The 16,855-nt window shown below is 36.7% G+C and overlaps 1 protein-coding gene across 2 annotated transcripts in view; it reads left to right on the top strand.

Annotated features, from left to right (window-relative positions):
- The window catches only part of LOC132101340 (rho guanine nucleotide exchange factor 26-like), a 122,160-nt gene that overhangs the window by 69,583 nt on the left and 35,722 nt on the right, over positions 1-16,855 (top strand). For both annotated transcript variants that reach the window (XM_059506222.1, XM_059506224.1), the window contains exons 7-11: positions 7,032-7,184; positions 8,461-8,590; positions 11,400-11,474; positions 11,577-11,666; positions 14,159-14,313. In XM_059506222.1, coding sequence (XP_059362205.1) covers positions 7,032-7,184; positions 8,461-8,590; positions 11,400-11,474; positions 11,577-11,666; positions 14,159-14,313 — 603 coding nt within the window. The remainder of the gene's footprint in view (positions 1-7,031; positions 7,185-8,460; positions 8,591-11,399; positions 11,475-11,576; positions 11,667-14,158; positions 14,314-16,855) is intronic.

Below are 16,855 nucleotides of genomic sequence, written 5' to 3' on the forward strand. Positions count from 1 at the left end.
CACACACACACACATACAATTGCATAATAAATGAAAAGAAAATAGAATACAAAAAGATTAGAAAGGTAGGTAGATTTTCTTTTAAAGAATAGAATTAGAATAGTGAGTGTTAAAGTTAGAGGGTCAAATAAAGATGGAAGAGATGTGTTTTCAGCCGATTCTTGAAGATGGCTAAGGACTCAGCTGCTCGGATTGAGTTGGGGAGGTCATTCCACCAGGAGGGAACATTTAATTTAAAAGTCCGTAAAAGTGACTTTGTGCTTCTTTGGGATGGCACAATCAAGCGACGTTCACTTGCAGAACGCAAGCTTCTAGAGGGCACATAAGTCTGATGTAAAAAATTTAGGTAAATGGGTGCAGAGCCAGTGGTAGTTTTGTAGGCAAACATTAATGCCTTGAATTTTATGCGAGCAGCTATTGGAAGCCAGTGCAAATTGATAAACAGAGGTGTGACATGTATTCTTTTTGGCTCATTAAAAATTAATCTTGCTGCCGCGTTCTGAATTAATTGTAAAGGTTTGATAGAATTGGCTGGAAGACCTGCCAAGAGGGCATTGCAATAGTCCAGCCTGGACAGAACAAGAGCTTGAACAAGGAGTTGTGCTGCATGTTTCGAAAGAAAGGGCTTGATCTTCTTGATGTTGAATAAAGCAAATCTGCAGGATCGGACAGTTTTAGCAATGTGGTCTGAGAAAGTCAGCTGATCATCAATCATAACTCCAAGGCTTCTAGCTGTTTTTGAAGGAGTTATGGTTGATGTGCCTATCTTGATGTTGAAATTGTGATGAAACGATGGGTTTGCTGGAATCACAAGCAGTTCTGTCTTGGCAAGGTTGAGTTGAAGGTGATGGTCCATCATCCAGGAAGAAATGTCTGTTAGACAATTCTTACCATTGTTTTTTTTGTAGACATTGTCTCAGCACTTCACCCATCCAGTCAGTGAGGAGGAAGAGGAATAAAATGACAAAACTTATGTTTGCCTATGTATTACTGAATGTTTGAGTGCATATGTTCTTCCCATCAGTGTTGTCCATGTCACATTCCTACACTCATATGGCCCTGATCCCTGGTGCTCACACTCATGAACAAATGTTCTGTTGAGTCGTAATGCCCTGCAGACAGAATCTACCCCCGGTAACCTCTGGCGAGGAGCACAGAGCTGTATTACAAGAAATTGTTTCATTTACTGACTTTAGTGTGCTCTCCATCTGCAAGGAACGGTCCAAGCTGAAGAGTCTCATTTATGAGAACACTCATCCCACACTAATACTGTTCAGTTTTCCACTTTGATATAGAATGGGGAAAAATAGTGGATTCTGGATCGATAAAGATTGAGTTTGTTCAATTTGGCAAGAATGATTGTCACATCATAAAATGTCCTTTGCCTGTTGTTCAGCAACATAATTTATATGGGCTCAGTACTGTTGTTTCACATATCTTATGAGAGTTACGTCATGCTACTCTCTTTTTAAACTCACACAAACCCTCTCTATGTATTCAGGAACAGCATGTCTGCTTACACGGCCATCCATTACTATGGGTTAGCTTAAGAGTGCACATGTGTGTTTTTGTGTGTGTTAAAGAGATGCCCTTGTCCAGAGCTCTGATGTTGATGACAGTATACTCGTCTTCAAAAATATCCCTTAGACATATTCACATCTGTGGCCAGTGCACGTCCAAACCCTGCAATCAAAGTCCAGCAGGCTGGAATGACAGCAGTAACCACCCAGTGTCCACATATATGGATTAAATATTCACTAGCTGTCTTCAGTGGAGGGGTGTTGTAAGGTTTAGCTTTCAGCAGATTCAATAAACAGGAGTATGAAAATGGGTTAGGCTCATTTGCGTGGACACTTAAACATTTAAAGACATCTGGCAGTGAGTACTGCTCCAGTAAAACATAATGAATTTGTGGGATTATTGCATTTAAAACATGCCGTCTAAGCTTATTAAACTTGTGCTGTGTTTGAGAGAAGGGTTGTGGGATTCTTAGTCTAACTAAAATAAGTTTTAAGATGAATGCCTTGGCAAAACTTACTATAGTAATCTGACTGTTGTACAAGGGACAACTTCTCTGGCGCAATCTGAGGTTTAAATGCCTTGCTCAAAATCATAATTTAATAAAGTTATAATTTTGGGCTTCTATACCTTTCATTGGATAGGATAGTATGGATGATAAACGTGGAGGAGGAAGAGGGAACAGGATTGGCAAAAGACAATGAGTTAGGACTCAAATTTAGGGTCACCTGAGGTGGCCCACAAGGCTATGTCTTCGGACTAGCTATGGAATTAGGGCTGGGATAAACTATTATTTTTTAAACGATTAATCTAGCGATTATTTTTTCGATGCATCGATTAATCTAACGATTAATTTTTCAGACCGATTTGATTTCGATTATCTCCCCATTAATTGACTACTAACAATTTATACATGTTGATTTACATATCTGAATGAAAAAAACATCAATTTCTTAACATTGCAATATATGTTTATTGCTCTTAAAATTACAAAATAAAAGACTGACTAAGAATGCATTACTTTGCACTTGTATAGAGATAGCATTCAATAAAACCTTGAAACCTTGAAAACACATAGCTTACTGAAACAAGCTTACTGAACACATAGGGCCTAGCTTACTGAAAAAAGAAGTTCTTTCAGATGAAAATAACAACAACTTGATGTCTAGTAGGCTATTCAATAAAAAAGGTCACCCAAAATACTTGTTTAGAGCAATTGAAAGAATACAGTATGTAAATGTAAACTTGAGGGCTTTAAGCTAATACAGAGAGTGCTTTTACAAAAAAAAAAAAAAATTAACAGTGGGAGCCAGCAGCCTGTCATAGAGAAAAAAAAAAATCCAAATGCTCCACGTGAAACTTTGGCGTTCCGCCCTTTTTCTATCGTGTCTAATGATTTTGGTTAATATGCACAAGGGAGGGAGAGAGCAAGAAGCGCTCGTGTAGTTTGAAGACTGTGAGTGCGCGAGCGCGCGTGAAACTTTGGTGTTTCGCCCTTTTTCTATCGTGTTTAATGATTTTGATTAATATGCACAAGGGAGGGAGAGAGCAAGAAGCGCTCGTGTTGTTTGAAGACTGTGAGTGCGCGCGCAGCCGGGGCTCTCTCTCGTACGCGCCCTGTCACTGTCACTCACCGATCAAATAAGGCTTTGACAGCCGCCAAAAAAAAAGATCAATGCAGAAAAACCCCTGGATTGGTTATATAACGTTGGACAGAATGTTGATCCGGCCATCGCGTATATTCAGCGCACATAAGGTAAACGTTTTACAAACGTTTTTTTGAGAAATAAAAACAGGTCGACGAATCGATGCGCATATTTTGCGTCGACGTATTTTTTGCGTCGACGTCATCGATGACCTCGACGCGTTGTCCCAGCCCTATATGGAATTAACTAGGGCTGTAGCTATCGAATATTTTAGTAACAGAGTATTCTACCAAAAATTCCATCGATTAATCGAGTAATCGGATAAAATGTGTTTTTGCTTAATTAAAGTGCAATATTAATTATGCAAGAGAAAATAAGACTCCTGGGTCTCTTAAAATGAACAACTAAGTTTCCTTTTTTTAGAAAAAAAATATTTTTATTTTTTAAATGCATAGAATGCAGTGCATACATCAAAAATAAACATTTAATTATTACCCATTGTTTCTCTGTCTGTACTTGTACTGTGAACAATGACAATAAAGTTGACAGATGAATTAAGTGCCATTCAGTTGAGGTTTTAAATAAAGCATTTTCTGAGATGCACATTAAACATTAAACACATAAAACATTAATTTAATTAATCTTTTAATTATTGAAAAGTTTGAAAGTTTTGAAAGTTGAAATTGAAAGTTTTTGGTAAACAAAGGGGATTTACTATAAAAAAAATAAAACATGGAAGAAATGTTGTGTGATTAAACCTAAAATTATTATTTTTTTTTTAGTAGTAGGCTATGAGCATTCTGTTTAACACTAGTCTTTAACCGGACTTTTATTTTGACGGGTTGATGTACCTTTACAGTTCTGTGTATGTGATGTGATGCTAGTTTTACTCAAATCAAACGGTCAAATGCTCATGAAGTGACTGTCAGAGCAGTTCTGGAGATGTTGTTCATGTGTTCACGTCCTTATTTAGTGAGACAGCAGACGCTGAAATTACCGCGAGCGTCACGCGCGCTTCAGTGTGTTAATAAAGGAAGACCGCTTCTGCTCCATTCATTAACAGAGACACACAGAACATGCAGGATTCATATTTAAATAGACTGTTCCGGCTTAATATTTACAGATATTAGTCCATATCGTGATTTGATGTAAGTGCAATGACCTATTTTTTATTAATTCATTAAAAATTGGGCAAATTCCGTGCCATTCCATGTTAAACTGTAAATTCCGTTTTTATGACTGGATTCCGCGATTCCCTCTGCGTTTTCTGCATTGCGGAAATCATAGGGCCCTAGTTTTGCTATGCCAGCTCTATTTTGCAATGGACACATGACACGACGTTCTCTTTATGTTTGCCCGCGCCCTCAATCAAAACACTGCTGACTCCTTGCAGTATGCGACTTCGGACCTATGCTTCAGACGCAGCGCTTGTGTCTCCTTCCGCTTTGTGGCTGACGTAAATGCGTTGTCACATTAAAAAAATCATTGCGAAAGAACCTGATGTGAGATTTTAAATAAATTAAAAGAGGCTTCGAGGCAGAGGAATTTGCCTCTATCATTTTTTGTAATCGAGTTACTCGAGGAATCGTTTCGGCCCTAGAATTAACATTAGGTGGCGCACATGAACTTGCTGAATGTATAGTAAGAGGAATGTCAACAAGGAAAGGCACATAAAAACACACAGCCAAGCAAAAAAGCATTATCTCATCTCAACAATGCATATGTAGAAATGATAAATAATTGTGGCTTCCACATATTTGGGAACATAAAGGTTAAAGCCCTAAGGCCTAAGGTAGAAAGATATGATTTCATGAAAGTTCAGCCATTAAGTTTGAAATGTGGGGCACGGGTATTACACAGCTTCCTAAGAATTACCCAATGACATTTGCAACAGTTCTAGTCAGGTTTAGTCAATTTTGCTAACTACAATAATTTTGGTGTTCATATCTGCCTTGAAGGTTGTAAAATAAAATCACCTCCCCATTGACCATTTCTCAGCAATACAACAGCAATTCCCCGCCTGAATGTTTTCTAGTCAGTGGATCATTTTTTTCTTTTGAAGGACTGGTTTGGCAGGATGTTTCACGATGAGGCTCATTTAACTCAAGCTGTGCTTCTGAAGAACTGATGTGTACACCCTGTAATAAATCTGATGCTTACGTCCTAAAAAGCAAGGAGTCTCTCCCATTCAAAAGATATGATGTTGTTTAAATATAAATTAGGCCCAACAAACAGAGAGACACACAGTTACAGAAAGACATACTGAACTGTTTTTGTTTACTTTTACTTTTGGCATAATAAGCATAATCAATTAGTGTTTCAAATAAACAACACAAATACTCATTTACAAACAAACATACGTGGAAACCTAAAAACAAGGACATCCAAGAGTTAGCTCTTTTGAAGGAATTAGTTGATGTGTTATTGATGTTATTTCCGCTGTCCAGCAGTATAGTTGAATATATAGGCCTTGTGCACAAAATATAACTTTCATTCTGGTCCGCCATGATTCCCGAACCGAAAAAAAAAAAAAGACAAATGAGTCTGCTTTGAATAGACACTTGGGCTGTTATAAATGACACACACACAGCTGATGCACAGTTGCCTTGATACTGCACTGGAGCAAAAGTGCAAAGCATCCCTGGAATGCCCTGCCACATATGTGTCTGTGGAGTGTGCGTGTGGATTGTATTGTCTGATGGATTTCTCAGATAACTCAGATGCCTCCACTGTGTTTCCTTGTATTACCTTGTATTACCTTGGACAGATAAAAGGAGAACACAATGTATTTTGCCCCTCAAAAACTGACACAGCAGCTGAAATTTGCTTTCATTAAAGTTTTTGTGAACCAGACATTGAGGCCAACTTTACTTCAGTATTTCTAACTGAAATTTAATATAAAAAAAGAGGGATTTTATTTAAACACTCCTCCTCTTCATCTCGCTCAAAGCAAGCATGGGTGCAGTTTAATATGTGTTAATGCTTCATTTAAAACACACACAATTTTTTTTTTCACGTAATTTAACTTTATTCTTCTCCAACACTCAGTCTGTTCTCCATGAACACTCATATGGTTTCCTTGTTTTATGAAGCCCCTTCTGGGTTTATGTAAATGTCTGGGTTTGTGATGTCACAAACCTGGGAAGTAACTCTTTGTTATCCCTACAAACTGTTTTTTGTTGGCATTAAACTGACATTATCTTAGTTTGCATTGAACTTTCAGAGTCGTAACTGCATATATTGTTTATTCCCAAACAGCAACATTACACACTAGCTAATGTTTAAAAAGTGAAATCACAATCAAGATTTCCAAACATTGATTTTGCCGCAGAGTATGTGTTTAATAGTTTTGTAAAAAAATATTTTTAGTTTGGACTTCATCGGTTAACTCTTGTCCCTGTAAAGTTAATAGGGCCCCAAACACCTGTAGGAAGGTCCTGGGGTCAAGGCCCTTGTGCTAACAACCTGACTGACATCACTTCCAGATTTAGCCTTCAGGTTGTGTCTTTCTCTGGTCTATTGTGAGATTGTGACCAGAGGTCATGCTGGGTTCCAGCACAGATGGCTCTGAGCTACATCCTCTGGATTACTGGAAAATCGTGAATACCCTGCAACTGAAGCCATGAAGTGTGTGTCCTGTCAGGAAGATCATGTGTGTATGATTTTCATGCTACCATCCCTGCTTGGTCATTAGAGGGGTTTTGGGACATCCTGTGCTCTAATGTTGTCTAATGCATGTTTGTGCATGTGTAATGACTAAAACAGGGTGCTCCCTGCAACAGCTTTGACTCGTGTTGATGTTATGTGAGACATGTCATACATGCTATTGCTTTCATGCAATTATTTATCTCCACTTTCTCCTTCCAGGTTCTTTAAGGACCTTGAGGATCGGCACCAGCAGAACATTGTAATTAATGACATAAGTGACATAATTTTAAAGCACGCCCAGTCTAACTTTTACCCCTATGTGACATACTGCTCAAATGAAGTGTACCAGCAGAGAACCCTGCAAAGGCTGCTGTGAGTACACACATACACACATACTGTCACTGCTCTGTCACATTTGGCTTTTATCATTTAGCCCTGCAAATAAGAAGCTTTTTCTACACAGATCAGATTTCTGTGTAAGGTATTTTCTGCAGAATAAAAATAAAAAGGGTAGTTATGAAATTTAAAATGAAAAAAAGTATATTAAATAAGAGAGAAAAAAAAAATAATTACATTGCGAAAAATGAAATTGTTAGTTACAAGATCACAATTCTGTTATTAATTACTCCCTTTCACGTTGACCTTTTGTTCATCTTTGGAACACAAATTAAGTTATATTTGATTAAATTAGTGCTGTCAAACGATTAATCGTGATTAATCAAATCCAAAATCCCAAAAAGTTTTTGTTTACACACTTACACACACTTGCATGTATATATTTCAGAAAATGTTTGTTTGTATATTAAATATAATAATATTTATTATGAATTTAATGAATATAAATATATGTAAATAAATTTAAATATTTTCTAAATATATATGTATGTATGTATATTTATATACACAATAAATAAACACAATACACACATATGTTAACAATTTTTTTTTTATTTTGGATGGAATTAATGGCAATTAATCGTTTGACACATTAACACACCAGTGGTTGGGGCCAAAAATGTGATAACGTCAAAGTAGGTGTTAATCTAATTCTGCAGAGGTGATGCTTTTTTTGCACTATTACATCACAAAGTGACAAAATCTGAAATTATTCATTTTCTGAGTTTGGGTTCAATAAAAGCTGTTTTTGGACTAATGAGGATGTTTTGAGCTCTGAAACTTAGTGTTTTTATAATACAATGAATTCTTACAAACCAAAAGGTAAAGGAAAATTTGATTTCTCAATTCATGACCCCTTAGAGAATCAGTCACAGTTGTGACATATAAAGTTTAAATTGTGTGATATAATAACTATTAAGTGAAACAAACTCCCAGATGTAAAGTCGCAGATATATTGTAAGATATAAAGTCATGTGAGATAGAGGTGCGACTTAGAGGAACAGTCACAATTGCAACAGATTTTGTCACAGACATGAGCTATAAAATCACTTTTTTATAATTGTGATGTCTCAAAGTCTAACTGTACGATATAAAGTCGCAATTATAAGGAATAGAAGTGGCAATTAATAGAAATCAAGTTGCAGTTAAATTTTTATTTGTTGCATAGTGGTATAGTTTTTTTTATACTGTATAGGAATCGCATGACACTCTGTAGTCAATCACTAGTTTAACAGTCCATTTATCCCTTCAGTAATAAAAGCCCCTCAATTAAGGAGGTACTGGCAAGGATCGAGGCCCACCCAGACTGCCGAAACCTTCCAATGATCTCCTTCCTCATCCTTCCCATGCAGAGAGTCACACGGCTGCCCCTGTTGATGGATGTGAGTGAAATTATACCTCGACTTCTATAAAGGTAAATCAGTAGCAAAACTCGAGAGGTTGAAGATCTGAATGTGAGAACTTGTCATATTAATATTTGTATTTGTAAGTTAAAATTTACACTCATGGCTCTGATGTGAAGAGTTGAATCTTTCAATTTGCACACACAGACAATGATCAAAACACCCGTGTTTTGAATTGGAAGTTGTAGATTAATAGTTACAAATGTGTAGAATGACATTCACACAAAGAAAATGACATACACACATGTTTACGACATATTTACTTTTGCACTTTACTTCAGTTTCGCTGCACAACGTCAAGTCGGCACTTACAACCTCTCAGATCTGGAAGTACAAGTTCATATCCTAGCGCTCTGACTTTTGCTACTCTTTTTGCCGTATTCTGTTGCAAAACTCACTTGTGCACTTGTATATGCAGATGTGAGAGAGCAGAGCTGGGGGCGGGGCTTTGGTGCGAATGAGAACATTTTATTGGTCGATGCCCGACCAATGAACAACGCCAATTGTTTTCACTGAATATCCTTAGCTTTGACAGGATTTTAAGACACTGCATTCATTTTGCCATTCAGGTATTATCTGGTAGACAAATAATGCAACATATTTTATATGTATATCCCACTGCATATCACTGTACCAGAGTTGCAATATAATGCTGTTTTTATTATTTTTATGTTTTGTAAAAATAATTTAACATCTTCATTGGGTTAAATCCCTAATTTTCTTGTCAGTAATGAATCTTTTTAAATGCAACATTATTATTATAAATTTTTTTTAAATAAAAATCGAGTGTTTAATAATGTCTAAATGTACATTAAACAGCAAAACCTAAAAAATAAGCACTTATGACCAGAAATACGGTTTTGAGCAACTAGTAGAGCTAAATACATGTATTTATTAAACATCAACAAGGCCATCTAGTGTTTAAGCAATGGAATTGCATATGAATATTATCTTTCTGGCCACCAAATGCCTCTAATTTAAAGCGTGCCTCTTTGCACTGGAATTTAAACCTAAATACTAGTTATTGTAGTATAAATTATAACCATATTACAAAATGTTATATTTTAAATGGTCATTCATGGATCATAATTATTGCGCATATTATTTAGTACCATGATCTCTTCAAATTAACTAAACAGGGCTGAGTTAACATGTAGTACAGTTATTTTATTGGTTAAAAGTTACACTTAATTGTTTAGTCACATTTAACTGCTAAGGAGGAGTATGAGAACATAATGCTGTTACATTTTCCAGTATAAAATGCTATTGTAACGCAAGTCATTACTCAACGTAGTTATCCATGCATAATCAATGCACTTTAAGTGTTACAAATTACTAGAAAATCGCTGCAAATATAATGAAACTATTGTCTGTCCCAATTAATACATTTCAAGCATATTGACAAAACGTTTGGTTTAGTACTATTGATAGCTCCATGAACCACGTGACCGCGTGCCGGTGAGATCAAAGCAAAGCAAAGTACAGCGAGTTTACTCTGCAATATGCAGTGGGATATACATATAAAATATGTTGCATTATGTTGCAATATGTTGCATTTGTCTACTAGATAATACCTGAATGGCAAAATGAATGCAGTGTCTTAAAATCCTGTCTAAGCTAAGGATATTCAGTGAAAACAATTGGCGTTGTTCATTGGTCGGGCATCGACCAATAAAATGTTCTCATTCGCACCAAAGCCCCGCCCCCAGCTCTGCTCTCTCACATCTGCATATACAAGTGCACAAGTGAGTTTTGCAAAAGTCAGAGCGCTAGGATTTTAACTTGTACTTCCAGATCTGAGAGGTTGTAAGTGCCGACTTGACGTTGTGCAGCGAAACTGAAGTAAAGTGCAAAAGTAAATATGTCGTAAACATGTGTGTATGTCATTTTCTTTGTGTGAATGTCATTCTACACATTTGTGACTATTAATCTACAACTTCCAATTCAAAACACGGGTGTTTTGATCATTGTCTGTGTGTGCAAATTGAAAGATTCAGCTTTTCACATCAGAGCTGTGAGTGTAAATTTTAACTTACAAATACAAATATTAATATGACAAGTTCTCACATTCAGATCTTCAACCTCTCGAGTTTAGCTACTGATTTATCTCCGTAGACTTCCCCTTTAGACCCAGCCTGAGCTCAAATTTACACTCTTTTCTGTCCTTATAGTTTCATTCAGGTTTTAGCTTTTAGGGCCTCCCTGTTTAACGGTAAAAATTCTGTTTAGATGTATTTATTATTGCATCAGACTTTTCTACAGTATTTCAGCATAAATAAAGGGGTTGAGTTGTTTTTAGGCTTTTTACTGTATTTCAGGCATGGTTTAAAAGGGTTGGCGTTGTTTCCTCTATTGTCTTCCTCTACTCGTCTCTATCCTTCCCTCCTTCCTGTAGACATTTTCTTGCTTTCTCACCCTCTCATCTTTCCATTGCTTTGTCGCTTTGTGGGTCCCCTGAGGTGGCAGTGGGCTTCCTAGTTTAGTACAGCTTGACTCTAAGCATGAGAATGCTGGGGTTGGTTTTCTTTCCTTCTTTCTCTCTTTCTTCCCACAGCTCAGAAACAAGTGAAACTCTAGCTGGGAAATATCACACAAGTGTGACAAAATTTTGAGAGCCCTACATCAGAGATAAAGTGTTTGAAAAGCTTCAGGAACAACAAGCCAAAAACTGTTGTACAGGAAAAAAGTTCTGATGCAAGTCTATTTTAGATCTACAGCATATTAAACTGTGTACTCAAGCACCAACAGTTCAAAGATCATTTTAATTTCAAATGTTTTTGTCTTGTAGACCATATGCCAGAAGACGCCCAACGATTCTGCCTCTTATGAGGCATGTAAAAAAGCTCTGCATGTTGTCAGCAAGGTGAGAAATGCTGAGAATTACCACTGAAGGTTTTTCTAGTGTCCTCTGAGAGAGCCTTAGTTAATAATCACCTTTTTTTTCCCTGTATGTGTGTATATGCAGCTTGTGAGGAAATGTAATGAGGGTGCTCGTACAATGGAAAGAACAGAAATGATGTACACCATCAATTCCCAGTTGGAGTTTAAAATCAAGGTAAGATAATAATACAACCTGTGAAAGGAATTTAACGATTCTATTGAACAACTGATGATACTTTTAATACTTTTTTTAAGAAAGCACCTCCGGCTCCGGATCCACACTGTATACTAATATAGGCTATATAGTGTAATATATACTAATGATTTATTAATCAATGTACCTACAAAAAAGAAAGTTATTGCAACAAAGCGATCTCCTGAATGTGTCATTTTCAAAGTGAGTTTCTGGGCCAAATAAAATTTTTAAGCAAGTTTCAAGCACTTTCTGTCTGTCTGATCAAACAGATGCTTTGGTTGAGTCGACGTTTTGATCTAAGGCCCTCATCACAAGTAGAGAATGGAGACATTCCTTTTAACACCTGCTTTTTTAATCAGTCTCTTTTGTCCACTTTCAACCACTTTCCTTTCCAGTTCTTTGAGGGGAGGGTCTATGCGCGAGTGTACATATGGGCCTTTTCTGATCTTTTGATCTAATTTTGCAAAATAAGCTCTTGCAATTTGATAAAGAAAATAAAAATGATAAAGAGAGCAGGAGTTATGCTCTGAAAGGGGTTATGTTAGAATCAAGAATTGTACAAGAACATAGTGCTTTTAAAACAATTAACCTCACACCAAACTTACAATTTCAGATGATTTTAAATAGTTTGAATCACAAATTTTAAATCCCATTTGACAAGTGCACTTCAACATCGTCCCATCCTTTTTAAGGATTAGGTCTGTAGGCAGAGAGGAGGTGGTTTTTAGTGGCCGTTCGAAAGCAATCAACCATATGAGTGTCTACACCACGAAAGCATTCTGGTCTAAATTTTTTTTGACTACCTCTAGAAGTGGGAATCAAAAAATTGGACAAGCTCAGATGTTTCTGACCGTTAACACCTGTGTTTAGCATTGCCCATTTATGATCAAATTGACAAAAATCCATCTTAATACCAGCTATAAACATCGATTGCTAATCCAGTTACACATACTTACTGTATGTCAAATCTTGTCAAATTAACAACCATTAAGTCATAATACTGATTTAAGTTTTGTTAGCCTGAAGTACAGGTAACAGTAACAGGTTTTGTGTTATTGCACACAAAAATGACTTTTAGCTTAGCAAGTCAAGGGCCACTGCTATTGATTGATTGAGGTGGTTCAGTCAGTGAGATAATTCAATTTAATTCAAATTACACTTATGCAACCAACGGGGAAAGAAGTACATGATTTCGATTTCACAGTTGTTTTTTCTTCTTTTTTTTTGATCAAATAAATGCAGCGTTGTTGGGCAAAGTAATGATATGTTGTCAGTTTAATAAAATTAGCTTAACCCACCCAATCTATTCACAATTAAAGCATCCAAACTGCAATATTTAACATATATCAAGTGCAAAACATTCTTAATGTAAACATTATAAATTCACACACTTGATTCAGTAGAAATATATAGATTTTTAAATGTTAGACATCACTACCTGAACATAACAGCTGTTTTCTGCTCCTCATCAGTATAAAGTTGCCCCCTAATATAATGGCAGGGGAAACACTGCAAGAGGGAAATGATCTGGATCTGGTTAAATGTTGATCTCATAGCTTCAGCAAGAGTTTAGACTGTCAACTTAATGTAGTACCTTGTACCACAAGAAGCAAGTAAACTTGTGGGTTTTTGCTGCTGTTTATTTTACTTGTAAAACGTGTTCACACATTCTCACCTAATAAACACATGCTGCTCACTCACTGTTGGTCTTGTTCATCATGACATATTTTTCCCTACATTAAACATACTTTGCATGCACGGTACACAGTGATGCATTGGACACACTCACTAATGCAAACATATGGTACGGGCAGTTGTCTAGAGGGTTCTGCATAATCACAAGACATTGCTGAGTCCAGCTGTTAGAAGGTTAGTAGTTCTCAGAGTTCTTTCTGACTTTATTTCTAGCATTTGCAGCAGTATGTATCAAAGTGTGACTTTATTGCTTATTTTAAACTTTATTTTACAATAATCAGACTTCGATAGAAAACAGTGGATCTCATGTACGAGCCATGTGATATCTGCATGAACGCTTTTCAGAACAAATCACTTCCCGATGAACATAATCAAATTGTGCTCTACATTTTCTCCTCATTTTCTAACATTATACTTGTTTATACATCGCAACAGCTAGGAAAATACAGTTGCAGCTGCAGTTTCAGTACCAATTTTAAAACGTTAGTTGTGTTTGAACTTGCGTTGAAGATAGAACACTTGCCATTTCTCAAAGATATTTTGCATATCTTATTTATTTATTTTAAAAGATATATTTCTTATTCTTTAACAATTACAAATGAACAAAATAAACATCCCTATCTAATTATTTATTTCAATGTTCTCAATGTCTGTTACTTGTTTTAAAAAAATCAGGTCTTGTTAACTTTCGTCATGTCAATCGATTTTTATTGAAACTTTATGAAATGATTCTGTCTGGTTCACATTTTTTTTCCTTTTACACTTTCTTTCTGCAGCCGTTCCCACTGGTGTCATCCTCCCGCTGGATGGTGAAACGTGGTGAACTAACAGCTTTTGTAGAGGGAAATGGCATCTTTTCCAAAAGAACATCTCGCCAGCAGGTCTATTTATTCCTCTTCAATGATGTCCTCATTGTCACACGAAAGAAAGGGTGAGCTGGAGACCACAAATGAGATCTCTCATACTGTGTCCAAATGTACCCCTGTTTTTCTCTGCTATTATTATGCCCTGGGGAATACTATAGAGAACAGGAAATTATTGGGCTAACGTAGATGGATGTGGAGGTAAAGCTTGCATGTACAGGTGGGTGTGGATTGGTAAGATAAAGTTAGCTAGAGGTAAGATAAAGTTAGCTACATCACTCATACCAAAGAAGAAAAACAGAACCTAAAAATTGTTACAAGTAAAGTAATTGAGAGTACATAACCTTTGTTTTTAAATAATCAGGTGATGAGAATTGGCCTTTTAGAGCTGAGACCTTTTGAGAAAAGTTCTGACATAAATTGTGTCTGCATGGGAGACATCATACAACCCACCACAAGACGTCCGAGCATCTGCACTACCTTCCAGACTGAATATGTGATCATCTTTCAACTGTAATATACAATGTTAAGCGGGATTTTGATATTTACTGTTGACCAGTGCTCCACATTGATTTAGAATCTTACTGTAAATCTTACTATATTCTAATGCAAACTATAGCAGATGGCACACTAAACTCGCAGTGCTCCTCGTTAGGTGTTTTGTGAGTTTTCTGTCAGCAGATTGTGATTAAGATTAAGATTGTGACTGTTCAAATTTAAGTTTGCTAGCTGCCACTGTGACTCAGTTTTAAGCTTTTGTCTAGACAAGTTGCACAGACAACTAAAATAGAGACCAAGTGATCAAACATTATCTTCATCATGCAGCACTGTCTGGTGTTTTGCATGTTCATTTGAGAATATATAAAATGGTATTGTTTCAATACAGAGTAATCTGTGTTTGTGTGATTCAAGGTTTTTCAGCCCATTTGTATAGTGACTCCTTCCTGCTGTTACAGTCATTTTGTGAGTGAATCATGTTGTTAGCAGAGCTCACATTTTTTCTTTCCTGCTAATGTTTGGGAATGTTCTGCATACTATGACAAAGGGGACGACCTCCAAGAAAACAAGATGGTTTTTATTTCTACTCTATTTTGGCAAATACGGCCCACAAACACTCTCTTTGGGATTTAACAGAAAATAAAGAAAAAGGAAAAAGAAAAGGTTTATTCAATAAACGGCCGATTTTCATTCTGATATGCGATCTGTATAGTATGTGTTAGGAGTCACGCTACTCGCTCAGATCTAAAGCAAAACAAACCTGTGCACGGCATCACAGTCTCCATTCTGTCCCTCTTCTCATTTCCTCTCTCTCTCTCGGTCTCTCTCTTACTCTCTGTTTTTCCGCTCAACTGTTTTTTACTCATTTTATCTGGTTATGTAACTTGCTCTTAAAAGCAGCTGGTTATTTTCCCTCCTTTTCTCTTTATTTTTGAATCTGTCTTTCTCACACATACACATTCACACAGAAGTTTATTTCGTTTTAGCCATATCCATTTTAGAGAATGATAATGTTTATCAGCATTATAAACAGTAGAAAAGGACATTATGTTCAGTACACTGTTTTTAGGTGTCAAATGATTCAATTATTGTACAAGCACACAGGGATGGTTATCAAAATGTTATCAAAGTGTACAAAAAGCTTAACAAAAGTTTCAGTATCATAGTCAAGTCAAGTCACCTTGGCTTTATTTATATAGCGCTTTAAACAAAATGCATTGCGTCAAAGCAACTGAACAACATTCATTAGGAAAACAGTGAGTCAATAATGCAAAGTTTTATCTGTTCAGTTTAAATAGTGTCAGTGCATTTATTTGCAATCAAGTCAACGATATCGCTGTAGATGAAGTGACCCCAACTAAGCAAGCCAGAGGCAACAGCGGCAAGGAACCGAAACTCCATCGGTGACAGAATGGAGAAAAAAACCTTGGGAGAAACCAGGCTCAGTTGGGGGGCCAGTTCTCCTCTGACCAGACGAAACCAGTAGTTCAATTCCAGGCTGCAGCAAAGTCAGATTGTGCAGAAGAATTATCTGTTTCCTGTGGTCTTGTCATGGTGGTCATCTGAGACAAGGTCTTTATAGGGGATCTGTATCTGGAGCTCTAGTTGTCCTGGTCTCCACTGTCTTTCAGGGATGTAGAGGTCCTTTCTAGGTGCTGATCCACCATCTGGTCTGGATACGTACTGGATCCGGGTGACTGCAGTGACCCTCTGATCTGGATACAGACTGGATCTGGTGGCTACGGTGACCTCGGAATAAGAGAGAAACAGACTAATATTAGCGTAGATGCCATTCTTCTAATGATGTACTAAGTACATCGGGTGGTATGGGAAATGTTCCCGGTTCCGGTTTACCTAATTAATGCAGCCTAAAAATCCTTTAACGGATGTGGATATTAAAAGCATATTAGTATGCTATGTGTAAGCCACAGTGTTGGGAGTAACGGCGTTTAAGTATAACGGCGTTACTAACTGAGTTAAATTTTCAGTAACAGAGTAATCAAATTAATTACTTTTCCTATCGTTGCAACGCCATTATCTTAACTGAGAATGTAAAGTGTCGCGTTACTACAATCTGGTTAAATAAAGCGCGAGGTGTCATGCTTTGGCTAG

Source organism: Carassius carassius, chromosome 23 (assembly GCF_963082965.1).
Source record: "Carassius carassius chromosome 23, fCarCar2.1, whole genome shotgun sequence".
Taxonomy (NCBI): Eukaryota; Metazoa; Chordata; class Actinopteri; order Cypriniformes; family Cyprinidae; genus Carassius; species Carassius carassius.